The 26,669-nt window shown below is 38.4% G+C and overlaps 1 protein-coding gene across 1 annotated transcript; it reads left to right on the top strand.

Annotated features, from left to right (window-relative positions):
- The first annotated feature begins 1,791 nt into the window (after positions 1-1,791).
- Positions 1,792-25,472, top strand: SUMO1 (small ubiquitin like modifier 1). The gene is made up of 6 exons (XM_046659364.1): positions 1,792-1,924; positions 11,854-11,928; positions 17,649-17,726; positions 20,699-20,770; positions 24,631-24,699; positions 25,149-25,472. The coding sequence occupies exons 1-5, from the start codon at positions 1,913-1,915 to the stop codon at positions 24,697-24,699; spliced, it is 306 nt and encodes a 101-aa protein (XP_046515320.1). The 5' UTR covers positions 1,792-1,912; the 3' UTR covers positions 25,149-25,472.
- The last annotated feature ends 1,197 nt before the right edge of the window (positions 25,473-26,669 follow it).

Genomic DNA, 26,669 nt, shown 5'->3' with positions numbered 1-26,669 from the left:
AGGGTTCTAATTTCTCCATATCTTTGTTAACTCTTGTTATTATCATCTGTCTTTTTGATTATAGACACCCTAGTGGGCGTGAATGGGTACCTCATTGTGGTTTTAATTTGCATTTCCTTGATGGCTAATCATGTTGAGCATCTTGTCATGTCTATTTGTATACCTTCTTTGGAGAAATGTCTATTCAGATCTTTTGCCCATTTTTAAATGATTATTTGTCTTTTTATTATTGAATTGTAATAGTTCTTTATGTATTCTGAATACTAGACCCTTATCAGATACATTATTTGCAGATATTTTTCCCCATTCTTTAGGTTGTCTTTTCAACGCAAAAGACAAAAGTTTTTTTTTTTTTAAAGATTTTATTTTTTCCTTTTTCTCCCCAAAGCCCCCCAGTACATAGTTGTATATTCTTCGTTGTGGGTCCTTCTAGTTGTGGCATGTGGGACGCTGCCTCAGCGTGGTCTGATGAGCAGTGCCATGTCCGCGCCCAGGATTCGAACCAACGAAACACTGGGCCGCCTGCAGCGGAGCGCGCAAACTTAACCACTCGGCCACGGGGCCAGCCCCAAAAGGAAAAGGTTTTTATATTTGATTTTTTTTTTCGTTTGAGGAAGATTAGCCCTGAGCTAACACCTGCTGCCAATCTCCCTCTTTTTGCTGAGGAAGCCTGGCCCTGATCTCACATCCGTGCCCATCTTCCTCCACTTTATAAGTGAGACGCCTGCCACAGCATGGCTTGCCAAGCGGTGCCATGTCCACATCCGGGATCCAGCCTGGCAAACCCCGGGCTACCCGGTTGCCCAAGGGGAACATGCAAACTTAACTGCTGCACCACTGGGCTGGCCCCTAGACAAAAGTTTTTAACTTTGATTAAGTCCAACGCATTTATTTTTCTTTCGTTGTTTGTGCTTTTGGCGCCATATCTAAGAAGCTCTCACTTAACCCAAGGTCAAGTTTTATACTTATGTCTTCTCTTAAGAGTTGTAGCTCTTACATTTAGGCCTTTGATACGTTTTAAGTTAATTTTTCATGTTTTGAGGTAGTAAACCAAATTCATTTTGCAAGTCGGTATCCACTTGTTCCAGTAACATTTGTTGAAGTGCTTCTTTCACCATTGAATTGTGGCATTCTTGTGCAAAATTAATTGATGTGTGAGGGTTTATTGATTTATTTCTGGAATCTCAATTCTATTCCATTTGTCTACATCCTGATTCTCTACGCTTATGCCCGTAGAGCCACTGTATTTTGAAAAAGAAATCATAGAAGGATCATCGTTAACTCAGAGCAAGGAATTCACGGGTTGGAATCAGCTCATCGAGATTGTGTCCAATGGGATGACTGTTTTGCTTTCTTTTTTTAATCAAGGTCATGCGTTTGGCAAGCGGGGGAAGCAGGGCGCTGGTTAACCAAAAACGTTAGCTCTGGGGTCAGAAGCACAGGGATTCAATTCAGATTATTTAGGAAGGCTGACGAGCCAGGCCGGGAGACAATAGAAGCGTCGGGCTCGGCGTTCAGAGACGCGCAAGGTGTCCGGGAGGGAGGAGTCTGGGCTGTCGCTACGGTTCCCAACACCAACTTTGGGGACCGGGAACTTTCGCCGGGGGACGGGCGCGGGCCCCGGTGCTCGGCGGCGCTGAGGAGACTGTCGTTGAGTCACTCGCGCGACCACCAACACAGCGGCGCGCGAGCCCTCCCGGCCGGCAGCTTCCCGCCGTTTTCCCGCCTCGCCTTCCCCTCTCGCCCGTCCCTCCCCCGGCGCGTACCGGAAGTGACGCGAGGCGTAGCGGAAGTCCCTCCAGCCGCGGTGTTGTGCTGTAGGGAAGAGAGACGGATTTGTAAACCCCGGAGCGAGGTCCTGCGTGCCCGAGGCCGCTGCTGCGCGGAGACCCCGGGGGAAGCCGCCGTCACCATGTCTGACCAGGTACCGGGCTGGGCGCGCGCGATGGCGGGGCCGAGGCCCTCCTCGGCAGGGCCGCCTGCCGCTCGGCCGGGGCCGGGATGGAGGCGCGGGGGAGGGGAGCGCGCCCTGGGGGAGGGGGCGGCCGGTGGGGCCTCGGCCCGGGAGGAAGGGAGTGGGCTGGGGCCGCAGACGCCGGGGCCTGCCGCGGGCCTCCGGGAGCCGCCCTGCCGCTCCCCGGGCTCGCTCGTCCCCTCGCCCCAGCGCCTCTGGCCGCGGCCTCCGTCAAGTCGGCCCCCTTCTGTCTCCAGTCCACCAGGTGCAGAGCCCGGCTTCCACCCCCGGCGAGGGTCCTTGGGGAGCCCGTCCGCCTCCCTCTCCGAGGACTGATTGCAGAAGCGGGGCCCTAGGCCCCGGTTATGTAACGGGAGAGAATCCCTGCCCTGGAGGCTCCGGGCCCTGAAAAGCGGCTGGACTCCACTTTTTGGTCTGGGTCTTTGGCTAGTTCCTGAGTGGGGACGTGGGGGCGGGGGCAGGGAGACGCGGTCTCGGGTTGCTGGGAACCTAGAAAGCTCTGCTTTCCGTCCGGATTGCGATTGCGGCGAGGGCCGGGCCGCCGCCGCGCTCGGAGTCTTCCCTTGTGGGGGTGCGGAGCTGTCGCCTCTTTTCTTGTACTTTCCCTTTCCTTACTCGGGATTGGTTGAGCGGCTCTCCAGTTGTAAGAGAGCACTCAGAATAACCAAGAAAGAAAGTAGCACAAAACTGCTAGAGCAACTCAAAACATTTCATTTGGGCATTAACCTGAAGGTGACTGATCCCTTGTAGGAAAAGGATAGGAAAGCTCCGTGTATGGAGAGCAGTTGCAGAACATTTGTAGAAAGCTGCGGATTTTGGCAAAGTGCTCCATCTCAATGTTAGTATTTACTAACAAGTATTTCCTTGGAATTTGCACTCAATCAGGAGTATTCGGTTTTCCGTAGTTAAGTTTTTCTTCCTCATCTTTTTGTAGTTAACCACGCTTATGGCTAGTTTTTAGTTCGTAAGGTTTTTGTCTGGACTTCGTTTTGTTGCTCAGGCGACATTGACTTTTTAAAGTATTTTTGGACCTTTTGCTTGTTTAGTGATAGTTATCTAGGAAACTGTTTTTCATTCAACTCCATAGTGTACTTGAGCTTTTAAATTTAACGCTTATTCCCTTGGCTTTTAACCTAGTTCAGTTTTGTACCACTTGGTGAGAGCAACTGATGCTTTTGTGGATTTGTACTGGCTTGCAAAATGCACATGTATGTTTTTAAAGCTTAACCATAATCTAGATAGTTTTGGATGGGTCTTCTTACTAACAGTCGAGGTTAATTCCCAAGTTGGTATGGGAATGGCATTATAAGTATTTCCCTAGATAGTTGTTTACTTGGTTACCAGGGAGGGAGGAACAGGTGTAAATGCTCAGTTTCGTCAGCCTTTTATTTTGATGCTCAGAAGTGGCTAGGAAGCATGTTGAAACAGAAGTGTACAGAAGGACTTATGAAGTAAATTGTAGAATTCATTCCACCAGATTGAATTCTGGTCATTTAAGAAAGACGTGAGGGAAAAAATAAAGGACCTGGGGCACTAACAGGTGGCTGTAGGCCAGAGGTTCTTTAGATTCTTTTCAGGGGGTCCTCGAGGCCAAAACTATTTTCATGATAATACCAGCACATGACACATTATTTGTCTTTTTCACTCTTCGTTCTTTCATGAGTGTTTAGTGGAGTTTTCTCAAGACTTAAATGACCTGTGGTATTACAACAGATTGAAATGTAGAAGCAGATGTGAAAAGCCAGCTGGCATTGAGAGATTTGCAAGAATGCAGAAACAGTGTCACTCTTCTCATTAGTTTTGTTTTGGAAACTATTTTTAATGAAAATGTTCTTTGCTAATATATAATGAGTTTTTTGTTATTTTAAAAATGAATTAATATTTAAAACATTTCTTGGTGGTTTCAGTGTCTAAATATTGTATACCTCAATAGACATAACCAACCTGACAAAAGCTTTAGGGGGTTCTAAATAATTTTTAAAAGCGTAAAAGAGTCCTGAGACCAAAAAGTTTGAGAACTGTTGCTTTAGGTTGATTGACCAGCATCATTATTAATAATCAGGACCCAGTACAGTTCCAGTGTTGAGTACTAAGGATTTAAAGAGATATGAAGCTCCACTCTCACCCTTAAGAGGCTTATGAGTGAGAGTAAGAATCCCAAGTTACAACTATGCAATATCAGCAGATGAGACTGAATCACAATCTTAATTTAAACCAGATTCTTTTAGAATCATGTGTTTTCTGAAGTACCTCTCAGAAGGTTATTGTCTGTTGTTAAGATATTGAAATTGAGTAATAATTTCAGGTTAAAATAGGTGGATATTAAATTCACACGAGACTTAAATTGCTGGGTTCTCCATTGATTAATGAAAAATGATTATTTTTGGAATTTGAGTGAAATGCTTTCTTATAATTCTAACAATGTTGCCATTATATAGTGGATTTGTGGACCATTATTGAATAATCTTCTAAAATAGTTTCTAAACCTGAGGTTCATGGACCTTAAGGGCTGAAAATTCACTGAAATTGTATAGATTGTTTTGTGAGTATTTGTGCATGTGTATTTTTTTTAAGGGAGAGAGAAATAGCTTTCATCAGGGGTACATGATCCCTCAAAAAGGTTAAGGACTAGACTTTAACCAGTAACGGATTGGGTGCTCTCCTTTAGCCTAATCACCTTGCAGCAAAATTAAGCACTCACATAGAACCAGAAGCTTGATATCAAATGGGCAAGGGTGATTTGTCCAAATATTTTCCCTTTCTCCTTCCCTGTCTTCAAGTTTATCTTTTTTTTTCGTATATCAGAATCATCAAAGGCAGTGAGGACTTCAGTTCTTCAGTTCAGGTCTGTTAATTTGTAATAATTTGGATGACTGGTTTGCTTTAAATGCTAACTGAATCTGTTATGACAAGGTTTGTTCTCCCTGCCCCCGCCTCAGAGACAGAGAGAGAGATTGATTGAATGATTTCCTTTTATCTTTGGTCAAGGATTTGGACCATTATGTAATTGAGGTTATCTGTTGGTTCCTAACAAACTACCTCAAAACTTAGTGGCTTAAAACAACAGTCTTGTAATTTGCTCATAAATCTGCCACTGAGCAGGGCTCTGTGAGTTGGACTCATCATCGCTCCTTGTGTGGGGGCCTCAGCTAGGCTTACTCAAATAGCTGGACTGTTCTTACAGTCTCAGGGCCTCTGTGAGTGGTCTCATCATGTGTTCTCTTCAGCCTGGGGATCCCAGGATAGTCAGACCTATGGCAGCTCAGGCCTCACAAGAGAGTGAGTGTTCCCAGAGAAGCGGAGTGGAAACCTCAAGCCTCCTGGGACCTAGCGTTGGAACTCACTTTCGCATTTGGTTGGTCAGGCAATTCACTGAGCCCAGCCCAAATTCAAGAGATTTATTTATTTTTATTGAGATATAATTGACATGTCACATTAGTTTCAGGTGTACAACATAGTGATTCAATATTTGTATATATTTTGAAATGATCACAATAAATCTAGTTAACATCCATCACCACACATAGTTGCAAATTTTTTTCTTGTGTGAGAACTTTTAAGGTTTACTCTCTTAGCTTTCAAATATGCAATACAGTATTATTAACTATAGTCACCAAGGGAAAGGCATTTAGACTCCGTTTCTCAAAGGGAAGAGTAACCATGAATTTGCAGTTATCTTTAATCTATGACATGAATTGTATTTCTTCTGTTAGGATAGCATTATTCCCTGCAGTGTTCTTTATATCTCCCTGTTGCTGTTTACTGATCTTAGTAATTGTTGGCTTGAGAGAGCAGAAGAATACGATGAACTGGGCGTATATTAAAATTCATAGTTGTGTATACTACTGTTTATATCATAGAATAAGTACGTTAAACTGTAGCTATGATTTGAGCAGGTAGTGATACATACATTAAGCATTCCATGGCCTAGGAGAGTAAAGATATGTTCTCTCTTCTCTCTGATAGATATATGAGGTGCTGCTAGTGGGTGTTGCAAACATATAGATTATAATAAAACATTTCAAAGCAAATGTCACCTAAACAATACTTAATAATATTTTGAAAACTGAATGTGATTGTTATGGTTAGAGTACTCTTGAAGGTTAGTTGAGTAGTTCAAATTGCAAAACTATAAAGCAATTGTCAAGTATGTCGCGACACCCATTAGTTCCCCAGGGCAGTTAGAATGTCTCCGTTATAGCTTTTTATATAGTGTTACAGTTATTTTAAGTTATCTTAAGTAGAGTCTTTCTCCATTGGACCATTTGCTTTTCAGGGTCAGGAATCAGGCTTTCTTCATCCTTTTTTTCCTGAAGTGCCCGGGCAAAGTGACTGGATACTTTAGTAAAAGTTTTTGAAGGAATGAGTGGTCAGATTCATTCATTTATCAAGTATTTCTTGACTGTCAGTGTGCTGTCAGCATCATTCTCGGCCCTAGAATTGGAGGGTTGCCTCAGAAACAGGAAGCACCAGGTCCTCCTCCTCCTTCAGTTCCCGTGACGTTTGGGTCCGGAGGAAGGGCTGGCTGTCCGAGTGGAGTCGTTTTCCTTTTATGATGCTTTTGCATACCTTCTTGACCTTTACGTCTATTTGCAATAGACCTGGTAACTTTATCTCCAAGATCAAATCATTTGCATCTTCCAGGACATTGGGATTGTTACAGATAATTTTCTCTAAGCCATGTAGTATTCCCATTTTGGAATTTCCTGAAATTGTGATTTTTTTTTTGGTAGATAATTATCTGATACTCCAAAAAAGTCATGTTGGTAAGTTCACACAGGTTTTATCATTGAGCACCTTAGTTTTACGGTTAAATTTTGAATATTCCTACAACATGACTCAGATTTATTTAAAGATGTATGGTATTTGTTATGCTTTTCTATTTTGACCATTCTTTTTGCCTGTGATTGCCTTTGCTGAGCTAATGAGAGTCTGAAGGAAAAGACCTGAAGGAAGGAAGGGTGGAGTTCTGTTTGCTGGACTCACTGTTCTCAGTGTTCAGGGCCAGTTATTTTTAAAGGTTTTACTGAAGATTAATATACATGTGAAAAAGTGCACATAAATGGATAGTTTGAACTTTCACAAGTTGATCATGTTTATGCAGCCAGCCAAATTAAGAACCACTAGCCTAACTAACACACAGATTAGTTTTGCCTGGTTTTATACATTATAACATGATATAAGTGGAATCATACAGTGTATACTTCTGTGTCTGGCTTCTTTTGCTCATTGTTTGGAGATTGTCCATATTATTGTGTGTAGTTGTATCTTGTTAAATCTCATTGCCGTATTGCATTCCATTGTGTGAAGGTACCACAATTTACTTCTCCATTCTGCTTTTCACACACATTGAGGTGGTTTTCTAGGACCTGTTTTTAACATGAGCCAAACGATACCTATTTACAGCACTTCCTATGTCGGGTTAGATTGGTTTTGGCCTGAATATCAGAAAATCTGATATATAGTAAGTTAAACAAATATGCAGTTTATTTTTCTCATGAAATACGTCCAGACGTAAGTAGTTCAGGGCTGGTAAGATAGTGCCACAATGCCTTCGTATGCCTTTCTCCTCCATCCTTAACAGCTCATGCTTGTCTCCTTGTGGGCACAAAAAGGTTGCTTTGTATCTTTGTTCCAGGCAGGAGAAAGGGATAAAGCAAAGGGAAAAAGTATACCAAAAACTATGTCATCTTTTCTCTCATTGACCAGCACTGCATCATGTGGCCTTAAGAGAAGCTGGGAAATATTTTTTTTTAGCTGGGCACGTTTAGGCTTCCCTTTGTAAGGAAGAAGGGGAAAATGGATATTGGATAGGGAATGAACAACTGCCTGTCTGCCATACCTCATCTATGTGCTGGTACTTTTAGATACGGTCAGGCCAGTTTGTTCCAGGCTTTGCATACGTCCGTAGTCTAGGATCAAAGAGTAGGGTTTACACAACCAGTGCAGTTTTCAATTATAATTTTCAGTTCCTGAGAAGTTGTCTGTGCATGTTTAGTGTTTAACCACAATTGTAGGGTTGAATGTAGATTTACAGAAGACCCAGTGTCTTGACAGCCCGACTTAAACTTTGAAGTTATGGAGCTAAATTTGGTCAGTTCCGTTCCAGATCTCTAGTACCGTCTCATTAAGTTTGAATATGTGTAGCATGAAGCTGAAAATGTATGTGTATTTTTGTGTTTTTAGAATTGTGGTAAACTCATTGAATTATGAGGGAGAAGACTTTATGGTAATTTTGGAGTTTGATTTTTTAATAATGGATATAAGTATTAGAATTATCCAATTTAACCCTTGTTGAGCTTGCTTCATTAGGACATAAAGTAAACTGATATGTTACAGTAAGACCTATGGTTAACAGAATTTTTGGAAACTTTGAGTGAATGCATTTTTATGAAATGTTTTATTATGGAAAATTTTAATGTACATATAGTTGTACCTATATATCCATCTCTTGGCTGTCTTATTTCAGCTGCACAGCCCCACTTGAATCCCTCATGTTATTTTGAAGCCAGTCCCAGACATTTTATCATTTTATCTGTAAATATTTTAGTATGTATCTCTAAAAGAGAAGTACTTTTTCTTTTGACATGACCAGGATATTGTTGTCACTCCTTAAAAAGTGAACAGATTTGTTAATGTCATCAAACTAGGGTAAATGCATTCTTTGTTTTTGGATTTCCTCAGAATCTCCCCTCATTCAGAAGAACGAACAACCCTTGTATGAGTGGAAGGGTCGGTGACAGACTGTGGGTAAAGTGTGATGCTCTCTCCATGTGATTGGATTGTCAGCATACTGATTGGCAGAGCACTTCTAAGCAAAGTCCTTGTTTTTTGACTTTGAAATGGCACAATAAAATCCTTCTCATGAATTTTTTATATTTTTAAATGAGGATCGTTGTGTTTTCTGTCCTTTCCAGTCTAATTCTCTTTCCAGATCCAGCCGTCTTCTATTTCCAAGGTATTCCTTCTATATCTTTCAAAGAAGAGTTGATAGTGCCTGGTGTCTGATAAATTCCTTTACCATTCCAGGTACCATGATTCAGTCTGTGGATGACACCTGAAAACTTAGAGGTTTTCAGTTCCTCTCTTTGATCTTGTACATACATTTACTTTTTCTTAGGTTACCAGGTTTTTCTGCTCTTGGGCTGTGCATCCTCTCCAGCCAAATCAACCGGCCCTCTCTGGGATTCTCTTTTCTCTGATGACCTGGTGTCCCAGACCCAGTGCTGTATGCTTGCACTGTTTGGTAGCTAGTGTGCCATACCATTCTGTATTGGCTGCTTTTTTACGGGGGAGAGAAGGAAAGAGCATACAAAAGACGCTGAAATCACTGGAGACAAACTTTGGCCTTTTTTATCTAAGATCTTCTCACTTTCCAGACTAGTTTGTCAAAAGAAAAAAAGGTAGCACAGGAAAAATTGGATGGCTGCGTTAGGCAAGCATGAGGCTGTTAAACAAGTGGCACCGATGACATTGCTGTGGGGCTTCAGTCTGGAAGACGGCGCCGAAATGGAGCGACTAGGGAAAGTGGCGCCTTGTTTGTGGAAATAGCAAATCCCTGTGTTCACATGTTCTTATGAACGAAGTGAATTCTTATTTTCAACTGTGAATATAAAAATCTGAAAGGATTTTTGTTTGGACTGACTGTTGTGTAGAGTAGAAGTATGAAGCGTTAGTAACATTTTGTGGTATGATACAGAAAGTAGTGCTGTCACCTTAATTCAGCGAGAATTAAATAATTGCCTAGTATTCGCCTGGCACTACAGAGATTATAAAGATGAAAAACTTAGGACCCTCTCCTTATAAACTTATGGGGAGACAAGACATACAAAACCATCACAGAAAACATTAATTTATTTAGCAAGCATATTGAATATCTTCAAAGTACCAGGCACTGTGCTTGACCAGAAATACAAAGAAGAGTAAGGCATGCCAATAAGGAGCTTAGTCTAGTGGGAGATACAGGCATGCGAATGTGGTTATAATAGATACAAGTAAGCAGTATGGGACATTTAAGAGGGTGGTCTGGGAAATCATTTTGTAGGAAGTGATGCCCGAGTGGTCTTGAAAAGGGATTAGGGTAGGAAAGGACATTCCAAGCAGAGGGAATTAGCTTGTACAGAGATAGGGGAGATAAGATAGAGGGTGCCATGTTCAAGGAGTTGTAGATAGTTCAATATGGCTGGAGCAAAGGGTATTATTAGTAAGAAACAGGAGAATAAGGACCAGCACATGAAGGACAACTGTGTGTCAGCTAAGGAGTTTGAACTTAACCCTGAAGATTCTGGGCAGGTCAGATGGCATTTTATTTTATTTTATTTATTTATTTTTTTAAAAGATTTTTCCTTTTTCTCCCCAAAGCCCCCTGGTACATAGTTGTGTATTTTTAGTTGCGGATCTTTCAGGTTGTGGCATGTGGGACACCGCCTCAGTGTGGCTTGATGAGCGGTGCCATGTCTGCGCCCAGGATCCCAACCTGCGAAGCCCTGGGCCGCCTCTGCGCGTGAACTTAACCACTCGGCCACAGGGCTGGCCCCCACTAGCCTCTATCTTAAAGTTAAAAGCTACTTCTAGTTTAATATTTTCTGTTAAATTTTGAGTGTCAAAGAGTTTATTAGTTTTAAGTTACTGGCGTGAGATACACAGGTAAGGCCGTTATTTTATTTTTAAGATACAGTATGGTTGGTTATATTCTTATCAAGCGTGGATTAACACTTTGAAATTGTTATGAATAATATAGTATATATTTAAGTAAGTGAATAATTTATTTGGTGGCCAAACAAAGATATAGCACATGGGAAAGCTACTTCTCTCACACCATTGAGTGAAATTTTCCAGGCTTCCTCCTTTACTAAAAGTGGCTTACGGGGTCCGCCCCCGTGGCTGGGTGGTTGGGTTCCTCTGCTTTGGCAGCACGGGGTTTCGCTGGTTGGGATCCTGGCTGTGCACGTGGCACCGCTTGTCAGGCCATGCTGGGGCGGAGTCCCGCATGCCACATCTGGAAGGACGCACAACTAAAAAAAATATGCAGCTATGTACCCGCGGGGCTTTGGGGAGAAAACGGAAAAAATAAAAAATCTTAAAAAAGAAAAAGTGGCTTACTTTTCTTAGATACTTCGTGGTGAAGTTGTTTCAACTAATTTATTCTGTTAGTTTCGTTTTCTTTTCAGTATCCCTTCATTTGGAATTCCTTTGTGACTCTCTTTTCTTTCTTCCAGTCTGGTTTCCTCTTCCCTTTTCCTGCTTACCATTTGTGCTTTTCTCTCATTTCGGTTCAATTCCCCTAATTCTTTTTCAGCCAAGCCTAATCTTCTGACATTGCATATAATGCTTCAGGTAGTCTAAAATAGTAGGTGAGAGAAAACTGATTTGTTTTGACTCTAGAGTATGTTAGGCCAGATGCTTGGCCATTTGATTTCCTCCTAAATAGAGTTTGCTTATGCTACTATGATTAATTTGTGTTTCTTAGTATAGTTTTGTAATGGGCGTAGTTAACTTCTCCCCATAGGCTGTGAGAAGATAATCTTGGGTTCAGAATGTTTGGTTAAGAATTCATGGAGAATGAGCTTCCTTTGACTAATAGGAGTTGACTGTAAGGGTAATGGTTTCCAGGTTGTTCCTCTGCCCAGCAGCGTGGTAATTTGTTAGAAATGCAAATTGCAGCCCTACCCCAGACCTACAGAACAAACTGGGAGTGGGGCCTAGGGGGCTTAACCAGTCCTTGGGGGGTTCTGATGCATGGCGAAGTGTTATTACCATTATTGTAGGATATTGTAAGAAAAGAGACCTCTTTCTTGATTTCTAGTGAACTAGAGTTTGGGACAGTAATTGGGTTGGGACCTTTTTTGCTCTTTTCTTTAAATGTCCTTTTCTTTCAGGAGGCAAAACCTTCAACTGAGGATTTGGGGGATAAGAAGGAAGGAGAATACATAAAACTGAAAGTCATTGGACAGGTGAGTTTCATTATTTTTCTCATTTGACTCTTCCTTGAATCTGTGAATAATTTCTGACACATGGGAAAAGTGATTTAGGTAAGGCAAGTTATTTATAAAGGGCATTTTTATTTACTATGTATGCATCTCTTGGAAGTAGAAAAGGCTGGTACTGTTTTTTTTAATTGGTCTGCTTTGCAGATTTAGATCACCTTAATTTCGCCAAATAAACCTGTTTTTTCGTTAGCAGGCTTCAATGGCAAATACAGTGGATACTATTGAGTTGATAAGGCTGAGGCCAGCCTTAAACAAAAGGACCTCTCTGCCCTTTTCCTGACCCTTTGCTTTTTCCTGGCACCTCATTTCTCCAGACTCTGGCCTGTATCTTACTGACCCTTTTTGAGATGTTTGCTGATACTTATAAGGTTAGCTGAAAATTGTTGGAGGAATGAATCTTCATAGTTGTTTTTTTTAAAGGGCAAAAGACAGAATTGGTGGACTCTCACCATCAAAGCATCAGTGTACTATTTCCCCACATTCTCCCAAACGTGAAATATTACCAGTCTTTCAATTTTGTGCCAGTATGATAGGTAAAAGAATTTTATTTCGCATTTCTCTATGAGTGAGGTGTAATTTTTTGTCTACTATGTTTATGTTCTTCTATTGTGTGTTCATATCCTTTTCCCATTTTCTGTGATTATCTCATTTTGAAAATTTTTTATGTTGATATAATTCATATACCATAAAATTCTTCATTTTAAAGTGTATAATTCATTGGCTTTAGTACATTCACAAGGCTGTGCAACTATTACCACTATTTAATTCCAGAATGTTTTCATCACCCTAAAAAAGACATGCTGTACTTACTAGCAATAACTCTGCATCCTCCTCTCCCTCCACCCTCTAGCAACCACTAAGCTAGTTTTTGTCTTTATGGATTTACCTATTCTGGACGTTGCATGAAAATGAAATGATGTGATATATGGCCTTTTGTGTCTGGCTTCTTTCATTCCGCATATTTTCAAAGTTCATCCAAGTTGTAGCGTGTATCAGTATTTCATTCCTTTTTATGGCCAAATAATATTTCATTGTATGGATATACCAGTTTGTTATTAAGTTTATCAGTTAATGGACATTTGGGTTGTTTCCATATATTGGCTATCATGAATAATGTTGCTGTGAACATTCATCTATAAGTTTTTATGTAGATGTGTTTTTAGTTCTCTTGGGTATATATCTAGGAGTGGAATTGTTGGGTCTAATATAGTGGTAATTTTGTTTACCTTTTTGAGGACCTGCCAAACTATTTTCAGCAGTGGCTGCATCATTTTAATTCCCACTGGCAATGTATGAAGATTTCAATTTCTCCATTCTGGTCAATACTTACTGTTATCTGTCTTTTTGATTATAGTCATCCTACTGGGTGAAGTAGTATCTTTTTCGATTTGCATTTCCCTGATGGCTAATGATGTTGAGTATCTTTTCATGTTCTTATTGGCCATTTATATGTCATGTTTGGAGAAATGTCTCTTCAGATGTTTTGTCCATTTAAAAATTGGATTTTTTTTAATTTTTGAGTTGTAATAATACTTTTTATATTATGGATATTAGACCTTAATCAGATAGATGGTTTGCAAATATTTTCTCCCATCTTGGGTTGTCTTTTCACTGTCTTGGTTATGTCCTTTTGCAGCACGTGGTTTTAAATTTGGTGAATTGATCTGTTTTTTCTTTTGCTGCTATGATTAAGTCTTTGATCATTTTTGTCCGGATTTGAGGTAGATTCTAACTTCTTTTGCATGTGGCTATCCATTTGTCCCAGACCATTGGTTGAAAAGTCCATCCTTTTCCCATTGAACTGCTTGGCATCCTTGTCAAAAATCAAGAGAACATAGATATATATGGCTTTATTTCTGGGCCCTTAGTTTTATTGCATTAATCTGTATGTCTCTCCTATGCCATTGATTACCTTTTTATTTTTTTAAATTTTTTATTTTTTTTTAATTGCAGTAACATTGGATTATAACAATATATAGCTTTCAGATGTACATCGTAATATATTTTGAATTCTGTGTAGTATATCATGTTCACCACCCAAAAACGAATTAGAGTCCTTCCCCTCACATGTGAGCCTAATCACCCCTTTTGCCCTCCCCCCCTTCCCTTATGGCAACCGCCCGTCCAATGTCCATTGCTATGTGTTTGTCATTGTTTTTATCTTCTACTTAGGAGTGAGATCATACGGTATTTGACTTTCTCTCTCTGACTTATTTCACTCAGCATATTACCCTCAAGGACCATCCATGTTGTCACACATGGCCAGATTTCATCATTTCTTATGGCTGAGTAGTATTCCATTGTGTATATACACAACATCTTCTTTATCCATTCGTCCCTTGATGGGCACCTAGGTTGCTTCCAAGTCTTGGCTATTGTGTATAATGCTGCAGTGAACATAGGGGTGCATGTATCTTTATGCATTTGTGTTTTCAAGTTCTTTGGATAAATACCCAGCAGTGGGATAGCTGGATCATATGGTAGATCTCTTCTTAATTTTCTGATACTCCATACTGCTTTCCATAGTGGCTGCACAAGTTTGCACTCCCACCAGCAGTGTATGAAGGTTCCATTCTCTCCAATCCTTTCCAACACTTGTTGTTTCTTGTCTTGTTAATTGTAGCCATTGTGACCGGAGTGAGGTGATACCTCATTGTAGTTTTGATTTGCGTTTCCCTGATAGCTAATGATGTTGAGCATCTTTTCATATGCCTGTTGGCCATCCAGATATCTTCTTTGGAGAAATCTCTGTTCAGATCTTTTGCCCATTTTTTAATTGGGTTGTTGGTTTTTTTGTTGTTGAGATGTATGAGTTCTTTGTATATTTTGTATATTAACCCCTTATCTGATATATGGTTTGCAAATATCTTCTCCCAATTGTTAGGTTGTCTTTTCGTTTTGTTGATGGTTTCCTTTGCTGTGCAGAAGGTTTTTAGTTTGATGTAGTCCCATTTGTTCAGTTTTTCTTTTGTTTCCCCTGCCCAGTCAGACATGGGACTTGAAAATGTCCTGCTAAGACGAATGTCAAAGAGCATACTGCCTATGTTTTCTTCTAGAAGTTTCATGGTTTCGAGTGTTACATTCAAGTCTTTAATCCATTTTGAGTTGATTTTGTGCATGGTGTCAGATAATGGTCTACTTTGATTCTTTGCATGTGGCTGTCCAGTTTTCCCAACACCATTTATTGAAGAGACTCTCCTTTCTCCATTGTATGCTCTTGGCTCCCTTGTCGAATATTAGCTGTCCATAGATGTGTGGGTTTATTTCTGGGCTCTCGATTCTGTTTCATTGATCTGTGTGTCTCTTTTTATGCCAGTACTGTGCTGTTTTGGTTACTATGGCTTTGTAGCGTATTTTGAAATCAGGGAGAGTGATACCCTCAGCTTTGTTCTTTTTTCTCAGGAATCCTTTGGCTATTCGGGGTCTTTTGTTGTTCCATATAAATTTTAGGATTCTTTGTTCTATTTCTGTGAAAAATGTTGTTGGAACTTTGATAGGGATTGCGTTGAATCTATAGATTGCTTTAGGAAGTATGGACATTTTAACGATGTTAATTCTTCCAATCCAAGAGCATGGGATATCTTTCTGTTTCTTTGTGTCTACTTCGATTTCTTTCAACAATGTTTTATACTTTTCAGTGTACAGATCTTTCACCTCTTTGGTTAAGTTTATTCCTAGGTATTTTATTCTTTTTGTTGCAATTGTAAATGGGATTGTATTCTTAATTTCTCTTTCTGCTACTTCGTTGTTAGTGTATAGAAACGCAACCAATTTTTGTATCTTGATTTTGTATCCCACAACTTGACTGTATTCATTTATTGTTTCTAAAAGTTTTTTAGTGGATTCTTTAGGGTTTTCTATGTATAAAATCATGTCGTCTGCAAAGAGTGACAGTTTCACCACTTCTTTTCCAATGTGGATCCATTTTATTTCTTTTTCTTGCCTGATTGCTCTGGCTAGGACTTCCAATACTATGTTAAATAAGAGTGGTGACAGTGGGCATCCCTGTCTGGTTCCTGTTCTTAGAGGGATAGCTTTCAGTTTTTCTCTGTTGGGAATGATATTTGCTGTGGGTTTGTCATATATGGGCTTCATTATGTTGAGGTATTTTCCTTCTATGCCCATTTTATTGAGTTTTTATCATAAATGGATGCTGTATCTTGTCAAATGCTTTCTCTGCATCTATTGAGATGATCATGTGATTTTTATTCTTCATTTTGTCAATGTGGTGTATCACGTTGATAGATTTGTGGATGTTGAACCATCCCTGCATCCCTGACATGAAACCCACTTGATCACGATATATGATCTTTTTAATGTATTGTTGTATTCGATTTGTGATTACCTTTTTTAAATATTGATTTGTAGGAATTCTTTATGTTTTCTTGATTTTTCTTGTCTGTTTTGTGTGTTGTGAGTATTTTCTCCACTGTCTCTTAACTTTTGTTTATGGTGCCTTTTACTGTATGAATGGTTTATGTTTTTATTAAATCAAGTTTATCAGTCTCCTTTTTTTATGGCTTCTAGGTTAAAATCTTGCGTTAGAATAAGGATTTCCTAATGTCAAGATTAGAGGAAAAATTCTCTCTTAAGAGGAAGAAAAAATATTAAAAAAATATTTTGAAACGTTAGCTCTTTTAATTCGTCTGGAAGAATTTTAGTGTATGGTGTGAGGTATGCTGTAGAAATTTTGTCTGTTCATGAAATTATCTATAGGAAGAGAATTTGTTTTTTCTTTATAATTCTAGTCACAAACAAAAGTATAAACATGCACCTTGCAGTAGCATACATTTGTGAACGTGATATGTAATTGTAAGGATTGGCTTTGAAATTTTACAGAATGCAAGTGCCAGTATTCTCTTCAGATGGTTGCCTGTAGTTTGCTTGACAGTCTAGGTAGAAGAAAAGAATCTGTGGTCCCGCAAATCAATTTGACTGACTCACATTCTTACTCATTTTTCTCAGGTGACAGACCAGACTCTCTGGGGTGACTGTTTATGGCAGGAATCAGTTCCTCAGTCTGTTATTTTATGGTATATGTCTCTCTTGTTGGTTTGACCACCTGTAACGACGCTTCAGTTGCGGGGGGTACCTTTGTTTTGAGTTGCTTTTGGGGGTTTGTGACAGTTCAAGTTCTTTTATTTTGAAAATAGACTCGGCACTCAGTATGAAGGAATGCGTTCTTTGACATACATCCTTTTACTTATACTGCTAATTTTAACACCCAACACACATTGTTTGATTAAGTGTCTTTTGAAATGGGTATAAAGCAACTTTCAGGATGATTAGAGTGTTTTAATAAAACCTGTTAGGAATACTAAAAAGAATGTTTTGGTGGGAAAATGTAGGTGACAAGGTTTCTGTTTTTGTCGTGTGCAGTCGTCACTCAGTGTCTGCAGGGTGTTGCTTCCTGGAACCCCGCAGATACCAAAACCCGTGGATGCTCAAGTCCCTTAATTGGCCCTTCGTATCTGCAGGTTCCACAGCTGTGGATTCCGCATCCGCGGACTCAGCCAACTTCGCATCCTAATCATAGTAGATACAAGATCCGTGGTGGGTTGAATCTGTGGATGCAGAACCCGTGGATTTGGAGGGCCAATTGTGTGTGTAATTAAATAATTTATTTCAAGCAAAGCAAGTAGTTTACACAAAGAGAGATAATTTTTTTTCTTTTATCTCCTTAGGATAGCAGTGAGATTCACTTCAAAGTGAAAATGACAACACATCTCAAGAAACTTAAAGAATCATACTGTCAAAGACAGGTTTGTATGTATTAAGTACAGAGCTTTATATGTCATTAATTTTTCTTTTAAGGATGATTGCCAAAGGACAAGTGATCTTTTATTATTTTCACCATTAGCAACTCAAGGAGAATACTCCTTATATCCTGTTTAATTGCTTTTTCCCCCTTGTGGCCCATTTCAAAATTTGAGTTCATAAGATATGTGGAACTAGTTTGAAAAATAACTTAGAGTTGTAAAGATAGCTGTATGAATGTTTCTGTCTTGAGAGTTTATAAGTGTGAGTCACAATAAAGGCAAGTACTTTTTTGTGATCACTGTGAAATTTCCTTGTTTCTAACCATGGGTGTTATAGCCATATGTTAAATTTAAGTATTAATATTAGTAGTTTATTATCTTTATACGTTTACTGTTAATTGCATTCTGTATTTTCAACATCAAGGAATTTTCTCTTTTTAAAAAGTCATAAAGAAGTCTAATTAATTTATTAATGCCAAATCCTCACAGATTCTGGCCTTCATGAGCTGGATTATTAGAACAATAACTAATTCCTTTAACCTGCCTGGATTCAAATTCGGCTTCACCACTGTCTGACTGTGGGACCTTGGACAAGTTATGTGCCTTGTTTCCTCCTTATTAAAATGGGAATATTACAGTGCCTACCTCATGAAGAGGAAATCAGATGACCTACATAAAGGTCTTAACATGATGCCTAAAAATCCTCAATAAATGTTACCTGTTATTGTCATTATTAATAAAATAGAGGGTTTTTTTTGAGGAAGATTAGCCCTGAGCTAACATTTGCTGCCAATCTTCCTCTTTTTGTTGAGGAAGACTGGCCCTGAGCTAACATCTGTGCCCATTTTCCTTTACTTTCTGTGTGGGACGCCTACCACAGCATGGCTTGCCAAGCGGTGCCATGTCTGCACCCGGGATCCAAACTGGCGAACCCCAGGCCGCCGAAGCAGAACATGTGCACTTAACCACTGAGCCACCGGGCTGGCCCCTAAGAGAGGTTTTTAAATAAATGTAATTGGAATTAGTTTATATGGGAGACAACCAAGATATATTTTGATAATTAGATCATATTCCATGATATTAACTCAGGTATTGTAGGTTTTATTTTTAGAAGGCTTGCTTTTTACAGTTTAAATTTGAAACTTAGATAAAAATCACTTTTGCCAGAAGAAAAAGAGATCACCTAGGTGTTAGGATAAGTAAAGCAATAAACACTTCTTTCTCTTCTGTTTTTGATGTCAATTGTTAAACTTAGTAAAATCTTATTAATTGGGGCTTAACTAGTTCACATTTATAATAATATTGATGGGAGCTAAAATTGAGATGTTCACCAGGGGAAAGGAACATATACGTTAAATGCATTGCGCTAAGGACTTAGGTGAGTTGTCATTTAATCCTAACAATGACTCTGAAGAAGTTTATGTAGTCTTTTCACCCCATCTGATGACCAAGGAGTTGATTATTGAGGAAAAACGGTGCACAGTAAAGAGGTAAATCACAGAGCTGAAGTGAAAATTAAGCTTTGATCCAAAATGGAAAGTGCTAGGTTTCGGGAGATAATTAAAATATAACATCAATTTAGAATAACTTCCAACACTTTTTTTTATGCTTGGGCATATACTTAAAACTTAAGAAAAAGTTATTTTACTTAGTTCACAGAGGCTTGATAGTTTTTCTTATATTTAATGATGTATGACGAATAGGAAACTTAATTTATCTGAACCATGCAACACTTACCCAGTAGAGATTGAAAAGTATATAAAGTAAATATTTGTTGAATCATTCTTCCATTTTGATTTTATAGATTGGTTTCTATAGAAACTTTTTTCACTCTGACACAGGATAATGTTTCTTTTTTTAAAAGATCCTATAATTAAAATCAAAGACTATCCTGCCTTTGTCAGTTATGTTTATTTTATTATTTAATATAACCCTGGAAGGAATTTAAAATTAAATGGAAGGTGAGTTTGCACGGTCTCCTATATTTATGTACAGTACATATTGGAAGATAGTTTTAATTTTTTTGGATGTTTTTGGGACACTGTTTGAACACTCAAGGTGGAAACCTTAATACATTCGATATTGAGCAAAACTGTCATAATACTTTTGGACTAAATAAATGATTCTTGATTTATACTTACCAGTGATTTCTCTTTAAGTGAGTCACCTCTTCCCTTTTAACTATTTTTGTTGACTAAGTGATTGGAAAAATGTGTTTTAATCTTTTGTGATGTTGATAGTGCTATCTGTGCCATCACAGGTTTACTGTAGCTTACCTGGCTAGCTACTGTGCTTTACCAAGTTTCTATGATTTAATCTATTTAAAACCAGTTTTGCTTGTGTAGTTGGAAGCTAGTGAGAGTGCTCATCCAATTTCTGAGTTTATCTTTCATGTTGACTTACAGATTTGAGAGGAAACTATAGAATAGAGCACAGGCTTAGGAACAAGTTTGGCCTTAAATTCTTGGCCAGTTCGTGTGCCCTCTCCATGCTTTAGATTCCCTAGCTGTGAGATGAAGATAAGATGATAATATATACCTTCTAGGGTGATTGTAATGAACGTTTATGATTATGTATGTAAAATACTTGGTATAGGGAGGGCCTAGCAAAAGTTGGTACTCAATAATTGATAATTATGATAGAATTGGCTGTCTAGTTTTATGTTGTATGTATTCTGTTGAAGCTTTCATGTTTGCTTTTTTTCTTTTTTGGGTGAGGAAGATTGTCCCTGAGCTAACATCTGTGCCAGTCTTCCTCTGTTTTCTGTGTGGGTCACCACCACAGCATGGCTTGATGAATGGTTTGTAGGTCTGCACCTGGGATCTGAACCCTCAAACCCCATGCTACCGAAGTGGAGTGCATGAACTTAACCACTATGCCACTGGGCTGGCCCCTCATGTTTGCTTTTTATGCATCAAAGTTCTTATTATCTCGTATAAGATTTGTGTATACATATGTGTTTTTTACCTTTTTAGGGAGTTCCAATGAATTCACTCAGGTTTCTCTTTGAAGGTCAGAGAATTGCTGATAATCACACTCCAAAAGAAGTGAGTATAATCTCTTCTCTGAGTCAAGAAAAATGTTAAATTCTGCATTCAATGATTTGGTTCACTAATATTAAACTGCCGTTTTTGTGAATATTCTCTGATTTAAGTGGTATATCATTTGTCAGAGAGAAACAATCTTTTGGATTGAAACTTCCCATATATTGCCTTCAAAAGTACCAGTAAAAAGAGAGGTGGAAAGTGGGAATTGAGTACTGAAATTGTCATTAAGCACACAGTACGTCATATTGAAGATGGAGAGATATTCCCTAGATTTGGCAGATTTCTAATAGAGTTTGATGGTGATGGTGATGTTTTATGGTTTGATTTTGACTTTTGACCCATTTTGCGAACTTATTAGTGTATAGAAATATATTTGGTTCTGTTGTCTTGGTTTATGTTTTTTAATGCTTCTGTGTCTTCATTTAATTGTTTTATTATAGGGAACGTTTTCTTTGTTTATATATTCCCCCCCTCCCCACCCCACCCCCCGCATAGAGGCCTCTGAAAGTAATAAAGTGTGAGAGAGAGTGTATATTTATATTTAGACAGATTCCTCCTTCCAAATACAAGCTGACATTCTGATAGTGGGAATGATGTATGGTTATTTTTATTTTGAAAACATTTCAGACTCACAGGGTTGTTAGGAGACGAGTGTAATATTCTCCTGTATAACAGCCTTTTCCGTAGATTCACCAGTCACTAACATCCTGCTATGTTTGCATTATCACTCTCTCTACATAGACATATTGTTGTTATTGGTGGACCACTTGAGATTAATTTGCAGATATCATGACCCCTTCGCCCTAAATATTTCTGTGCTCTCCCCCAAGAGCCACAGTTCAATTAACAAATTTAGGAAATTTAACTTTGATACAGTACTGTTATTGAATATGCAGTCACAATAGTCCGATTTTGCCGTTTGTCCCGGTAAGGTCCTTTATAATTTTTTTTTTAACCCTGATCTGGGATTCCATCCAGGATACGCATCCTAACTAGTTATCATGCCTCCGTTGTTTTCTTTATCTGCAACAGTTACTCAGTCTTTGTTTTTCATCACACTGACATTTTTAAAAGAGTACAGGCCAGTTATGTTTTAGAATGTCCCTCAGTTTGGGTTTGTCTGATGTTTCCTTGTGGTGAGCTTCAATTTTGCCTTTCGGGTGGGAGTAGCACCGAGTGAAACCGTGTACTTGCGAGTGCATCAGGTCGGGAGGTGCGTGGTGTCCATTGGTCCTGTTGTGTGTAATGTTAACTTTGGTCACTTAGTTAAGGTGGTAACTGCCAGATTTATGTATTGTAAAGTTCTCGTTTTCCTGTGTAATTAATAAGTAATTTGTGGGAGATACTTTGAATCTGTGTGTATGTTCTTCTTTGGGTATTGGCTAGTGGGGGCTCCTTCAATTTGGCATCTGTGTTCTTTTTGACATGTCTCCATCTTTTTTTATAGTTTCTATTTTGAAATAATTTTCAACTTACAGAAAAGTTGCAAGAATAGTACAAAAAATTGTACTCTCTTCCACCTAGATTCACCTGTTTTTAACATTTTGCTACCTTTGCTTAATTATTTCCCTCTTTGCCATATATGTGTGTGTATATATATTCCCCGAACCACTTGGGAGTAGATTGCATACACCATGGCCATTAACTACTTAATATTTTAGTGTGTATTTCTTAAGAACAGGTATATTCTTTTACATAACCACAGTACTGTTGATCAAATTCAGGACACTTAACACTGTTAGAATGCTTCAATCTACAACCTAATTTTGTCACTTGTCCCAATTATGACTTTTATAACAAATTTTCTCCCTCGTCACTGGATCCACTTCAGTATAAACATATTTTATTGAGGTGTCCCTTCAGTCATTTTTAATTTGTAACACTTCCCTAGCCTTTTTCTTTTTAATCTCATGACATTTATATTTTTGAAAAATACAACCAGTTATTTTCTAGAAAGTCCTTCATGACTGGATTCCAGTTATGTAGTTTTGGCTGGAATATACTACATGAATGGTGATGTGTCTTTCTCAGGGTGTAATATCTGGAGCATGTGAAACCCCTTATGGGTGATGTTAATTTTTATCACTCAGTTTAACTGTCTTTTTTTTTTTACTGTGTTATTTTTTTCTTTTGTAATTGAGTAATTTGTGGGGACATACTTTGAAACTATGCGAATATCCTTTTTCTCATCAAACTTGTCCTCTAAGTTTAGTAGCCACCCACTTTCCTGAGTATTTCCTTACTTTTTGGCACAGTATGCTGTTCCAAACCCATGTAGTGTTTTCCCCGTCCTGGCATGTGTGCTCTCTGCAGCACAGTAGACACTGAGTGCATTTTGCGGCCCCTCCTCACCGTCACTAAGAGATGATCTTTTCACAGGGGTAATGGGGCAGTGGGAGAGCGCAGGTTTTTGGGTAGTGTTCACTCATCCCTACTCATGTGCTGCTTGAAACTGATAGTTTAAGGACACACACTACCTTCCTGATTTCAAGGTTCCTTGTAATTTTGGAATTTTAGTCCTTGCAGTATTTACTAAGCTATGTGTGCACTTAAGATTACGTTTTAATAGCATCTTTAATTAGTAGTTATTTTAATATTCATATATGTACCACAACCAAGAGATCCATAACACTAGAGCCAATCTAATCACTTTAAATCAACATAAGTCTGTGCTTTACTTTCAGATTTCTTAGCATATTTTGATTTTCATATTTTGTAATTCACAAAAATGTCACCTATAAAGTACAAAACTTTTCTCATTAAAGGAGATTATTGACCTTAGACTTTCCTTGAAAATTGTATTTTCCATTTGTTCTGTGGTGTATCGGAGTTCAGTGGAAACAGTACTAGTTTTGTTTTCAGTCCGCCTAGCACAGTGCCTCCCAGCCCAGCTGCACGCCAGAATCGAGAGTCACGGTCCTTACCTCATTGAGGGCAGCACCTGGGTTTCTGTGTGACACCATGCCCCCAGTGTTCTTTTTTCTTTTTTAAATAAAAGAATACTCATGGTTAAAAATAAAAGTAATAAAAAGCCAAACAACCAAAGTATATAAAATGGAAAATAAATATATTCTGAATATCTGCATTCCCATTTCTCAGAGGCAACCATTATTAATAATATCTTTAAGAAAAAAATTCCAGAGTATTTCAGTGTATATAAATATAAAGCACATTAAAAAAACCAATAATTGCATATACTTTGCTTAAAAAGGGATTTTAAAGGATCCCCTTTTTTTCCTCTAAGAATTGAGAAGGGATGGGCTAAAAAATCTAGCTTATAAAGCTGGAGGTATCAAATAAAAGTAGATGTATAGATAGCTTTTCTGCATTTAGAGTGGTCACTATCAAAGAACATAACAGTTATATGCCAGAAGGAACTGTAGATGACAGCAAGACATTTAGAAAGGAATCCTTAGGCAGTATTTTTCTAATTAAAACCATGTGTATTTCAAATTGAGATTAGGCTTTTTGAAAGAGATTCTATCAGGTTCTTATATCAAAAAGTAAAATGCTTTTTAGAAACTTATGCCATCAAACTATTAAACTATTAAATACATGTTTCATTAGATTTAACACTCCTTTAAGGTACTTTTCAGAAACACTTAAATTTTCTCTGGTGAGTAAACTGAGAAGTGAAGTTGACTCAGCAAAGTAGGACGAATGCCTCCACAGACAGACAAGCAGAGGAACGACAGACCTCTGCTCTTGAGAGGAAGGGGACAGGAGTCTGAATCTTAGAACAGGGTAATTGGATCTCTTGTATCTTTTTGCACTTGAAAACAGTGGCCACGTAATTGCAGCCAATTATAAAGTGGTGCTTTTATGTTCTACAGCTAACATATTTTTCTTCCTTCTTACAGCTGGGGATGGAGGAAGAAGATGTGATTGAAGTTTATCAGGAACAAACAGGGGGTCATTCAACGATTTAGATATTCTTTTTATTTTTTTTTCTTTTCCCTCAATCCTTTTTTATTTTTAAAAATAGTTCTTTTGTAATGTGGTGTTCGACACGGAATTGAAAACTGGCACCCTGCCTCTTTAAAACATCTGGTAATTTGAATTCTAGTGCCCATTATTCATTATCGTTTGTTTTCATTGTGCTGATTTTTGGTGATCAAACCTCAGCCCCCTTCATATTGCCCTCTCCTTTTTAAAAATTACATGTGTGCACAGAGAGGCCACCTTTTCCAGGACTGTGCATTTTCAGGCTTGTGATAAATAAGACCGACCAATGCGAGTATTCATAATGACTTTCCAATTGGCCCTGAAGTTCTAGCATGTGATTGCTTCACTCCTGGACTATGACTTTCAGTGGGAGATGGAAGTTTTTCAGAGAACTGAACTGTGGAAAAATGACCTTTCCTTAACTTGAAGCTACATTTAAAATCTGAGGGTCTGGACCAAAAGAAGAAGATCAGGTTGGAGTCAAGATGATAGAGATGGTGAGAGTAATGACTGACTCCAAAGATGGCTTCACTGAAGAGAAAGCATTGTAAGATTAAAGAAAAATCTTGACGGAAGATCCCAGAAAAGTTCTAATTTTCATTAGCAGTTAATAAAGTTATTCATGCAGACGTGTATATGACAGAACACTGCTCTCTTTTTGATTTTATTTGTACTTTTTGGCCTGGGATATGGGTTTTAAATGGACATTGTCTGTACCAGCTTCATTAAAATAAACAAAATATTTGTAAAAACTGTACTAATGTTCATTTTATTTTTAATTGTACAGAAAGAAAAAAGAAAATGCCTAAAACGTAAGGTTTTCTTGCATAATACTGGAAGTTATTGTTTGTACATGGTACAAATAAACTTTTTCTTCAGTATCGTGCGGTGATGATGACCACGACTTTGGAGCACTGAAGGTTACTGAAGTGCCTTCTGAATTACGGGTTTAATTAAGGCAGCAATACCTTCTTAAATACTCAGTGTTCTGCTTTTTAAAAAATTTGATGTTTCTGTATGGTGCATATATATGACACAGTTACCCAATCCTGTTGAATAAATGGACACACCAAAAATTCTTAATTGATTTATATTGATAATTTTAGTTTTCTCTTTAACAATTTATAAAATGTTCTTTGCTTAGTTAAGGTTTGGGATATTTTGTTTATGATTTCCTTTTATTTCTTTGTATCCTAAATATTTAAACTTTGTGTAAAATTAAAATACCCAAATTAGCTCCTATTAGAGACCCTAATCTTTTAATTCTTGAATGAGTCACAGAATTCAGTGTGTGTACGCACACATGTAACCCAGTTTGATGTTAGTCCCAGTAGAGTGCCATCTGACCAAGTGAGAAGAGCAAAGAAAATAGCTCTCTCAAGCATTTTGTAAACTGTTAGAGCTTAAATACTCTACTCAAGTCACCTGTTGAAAAATAATTATCTTGCCTTATAAATTTCTCTATCTGACCTTGAGAAACTATTTGTATTGTGTATATATAGTCTAGGTAAATGATGCTGTTAGACGGTCACCTGGCATGTTACCATTATATTACATAGTGCCTAGGAATTAGGCCCCTTTCTAGAAGATTCTCATTGAGTTGCATGTTTCTGTCAGGCCTGAGTACAGAGCTGATAGGCTATGTGAGCTGTCCAGACTGTACGAGTATGTAGTTTGGTATCTTGTTTTTGTCTGCATCTGTGAAGGCTCTCAGCATTTAGGTGGTGGAGCTTAGCTAGTGGAGAAGTAATTTTCTTGTTTTTAGTTTATTGGGTTCTTCTAAATGCATTGCATTCTGCTATGGTTAACTTAAAAATGTGCTTATCTGGTGTAGTACTGCTGTGGAAAAAGGCTTTCACAGCAACGATTTAGTAGAATATCACATTTAGAAGGGACCTTGAGTAATGTTTAGTGTAGCTACCCTACCTGGTGCTTGAGTCCAACATCTTAAGTT

Source organism: Equus quagga, chromosome 4 (genome assembly GCF_021613505.1).
Source record: "Equus quagga isolate Etosha38 chromosome 4, UCLA_HA_Equagga_1.0, whole genome shotgun sequence".
NCBI lineage: Eukaryota > Metazoa > Chordata > Mammalia > Perissodactyla > Equidae > Equus > Equus quagga.
Note: the sequence above shows the minus strand (reverse complement) of the source record. Positions and strands in the feature narration are given on the sequence as shown.

What these genes read in the sequence shown, in the direction of transcription:
- SUMO1 (XM_046659364.1), top strand. An exon ending in AATCATACTGTCAAAGACAG is followed by an intron (nt 17,727 to 20,698) that starts GTTTGTATGTAT and finishes TTACCTTTTTAG; the next exon opens with GGAGTTCCAATGAATTCACT. An exon ending in ATAATCACACTCCAAAAGAA is followed by an intron (nt 20,771 to 24,630) that starts GTGAGTATAATC and finishes TCCTTCTTACAG; the next exon opens with CTGGGGATGGAGGAAGAAGA.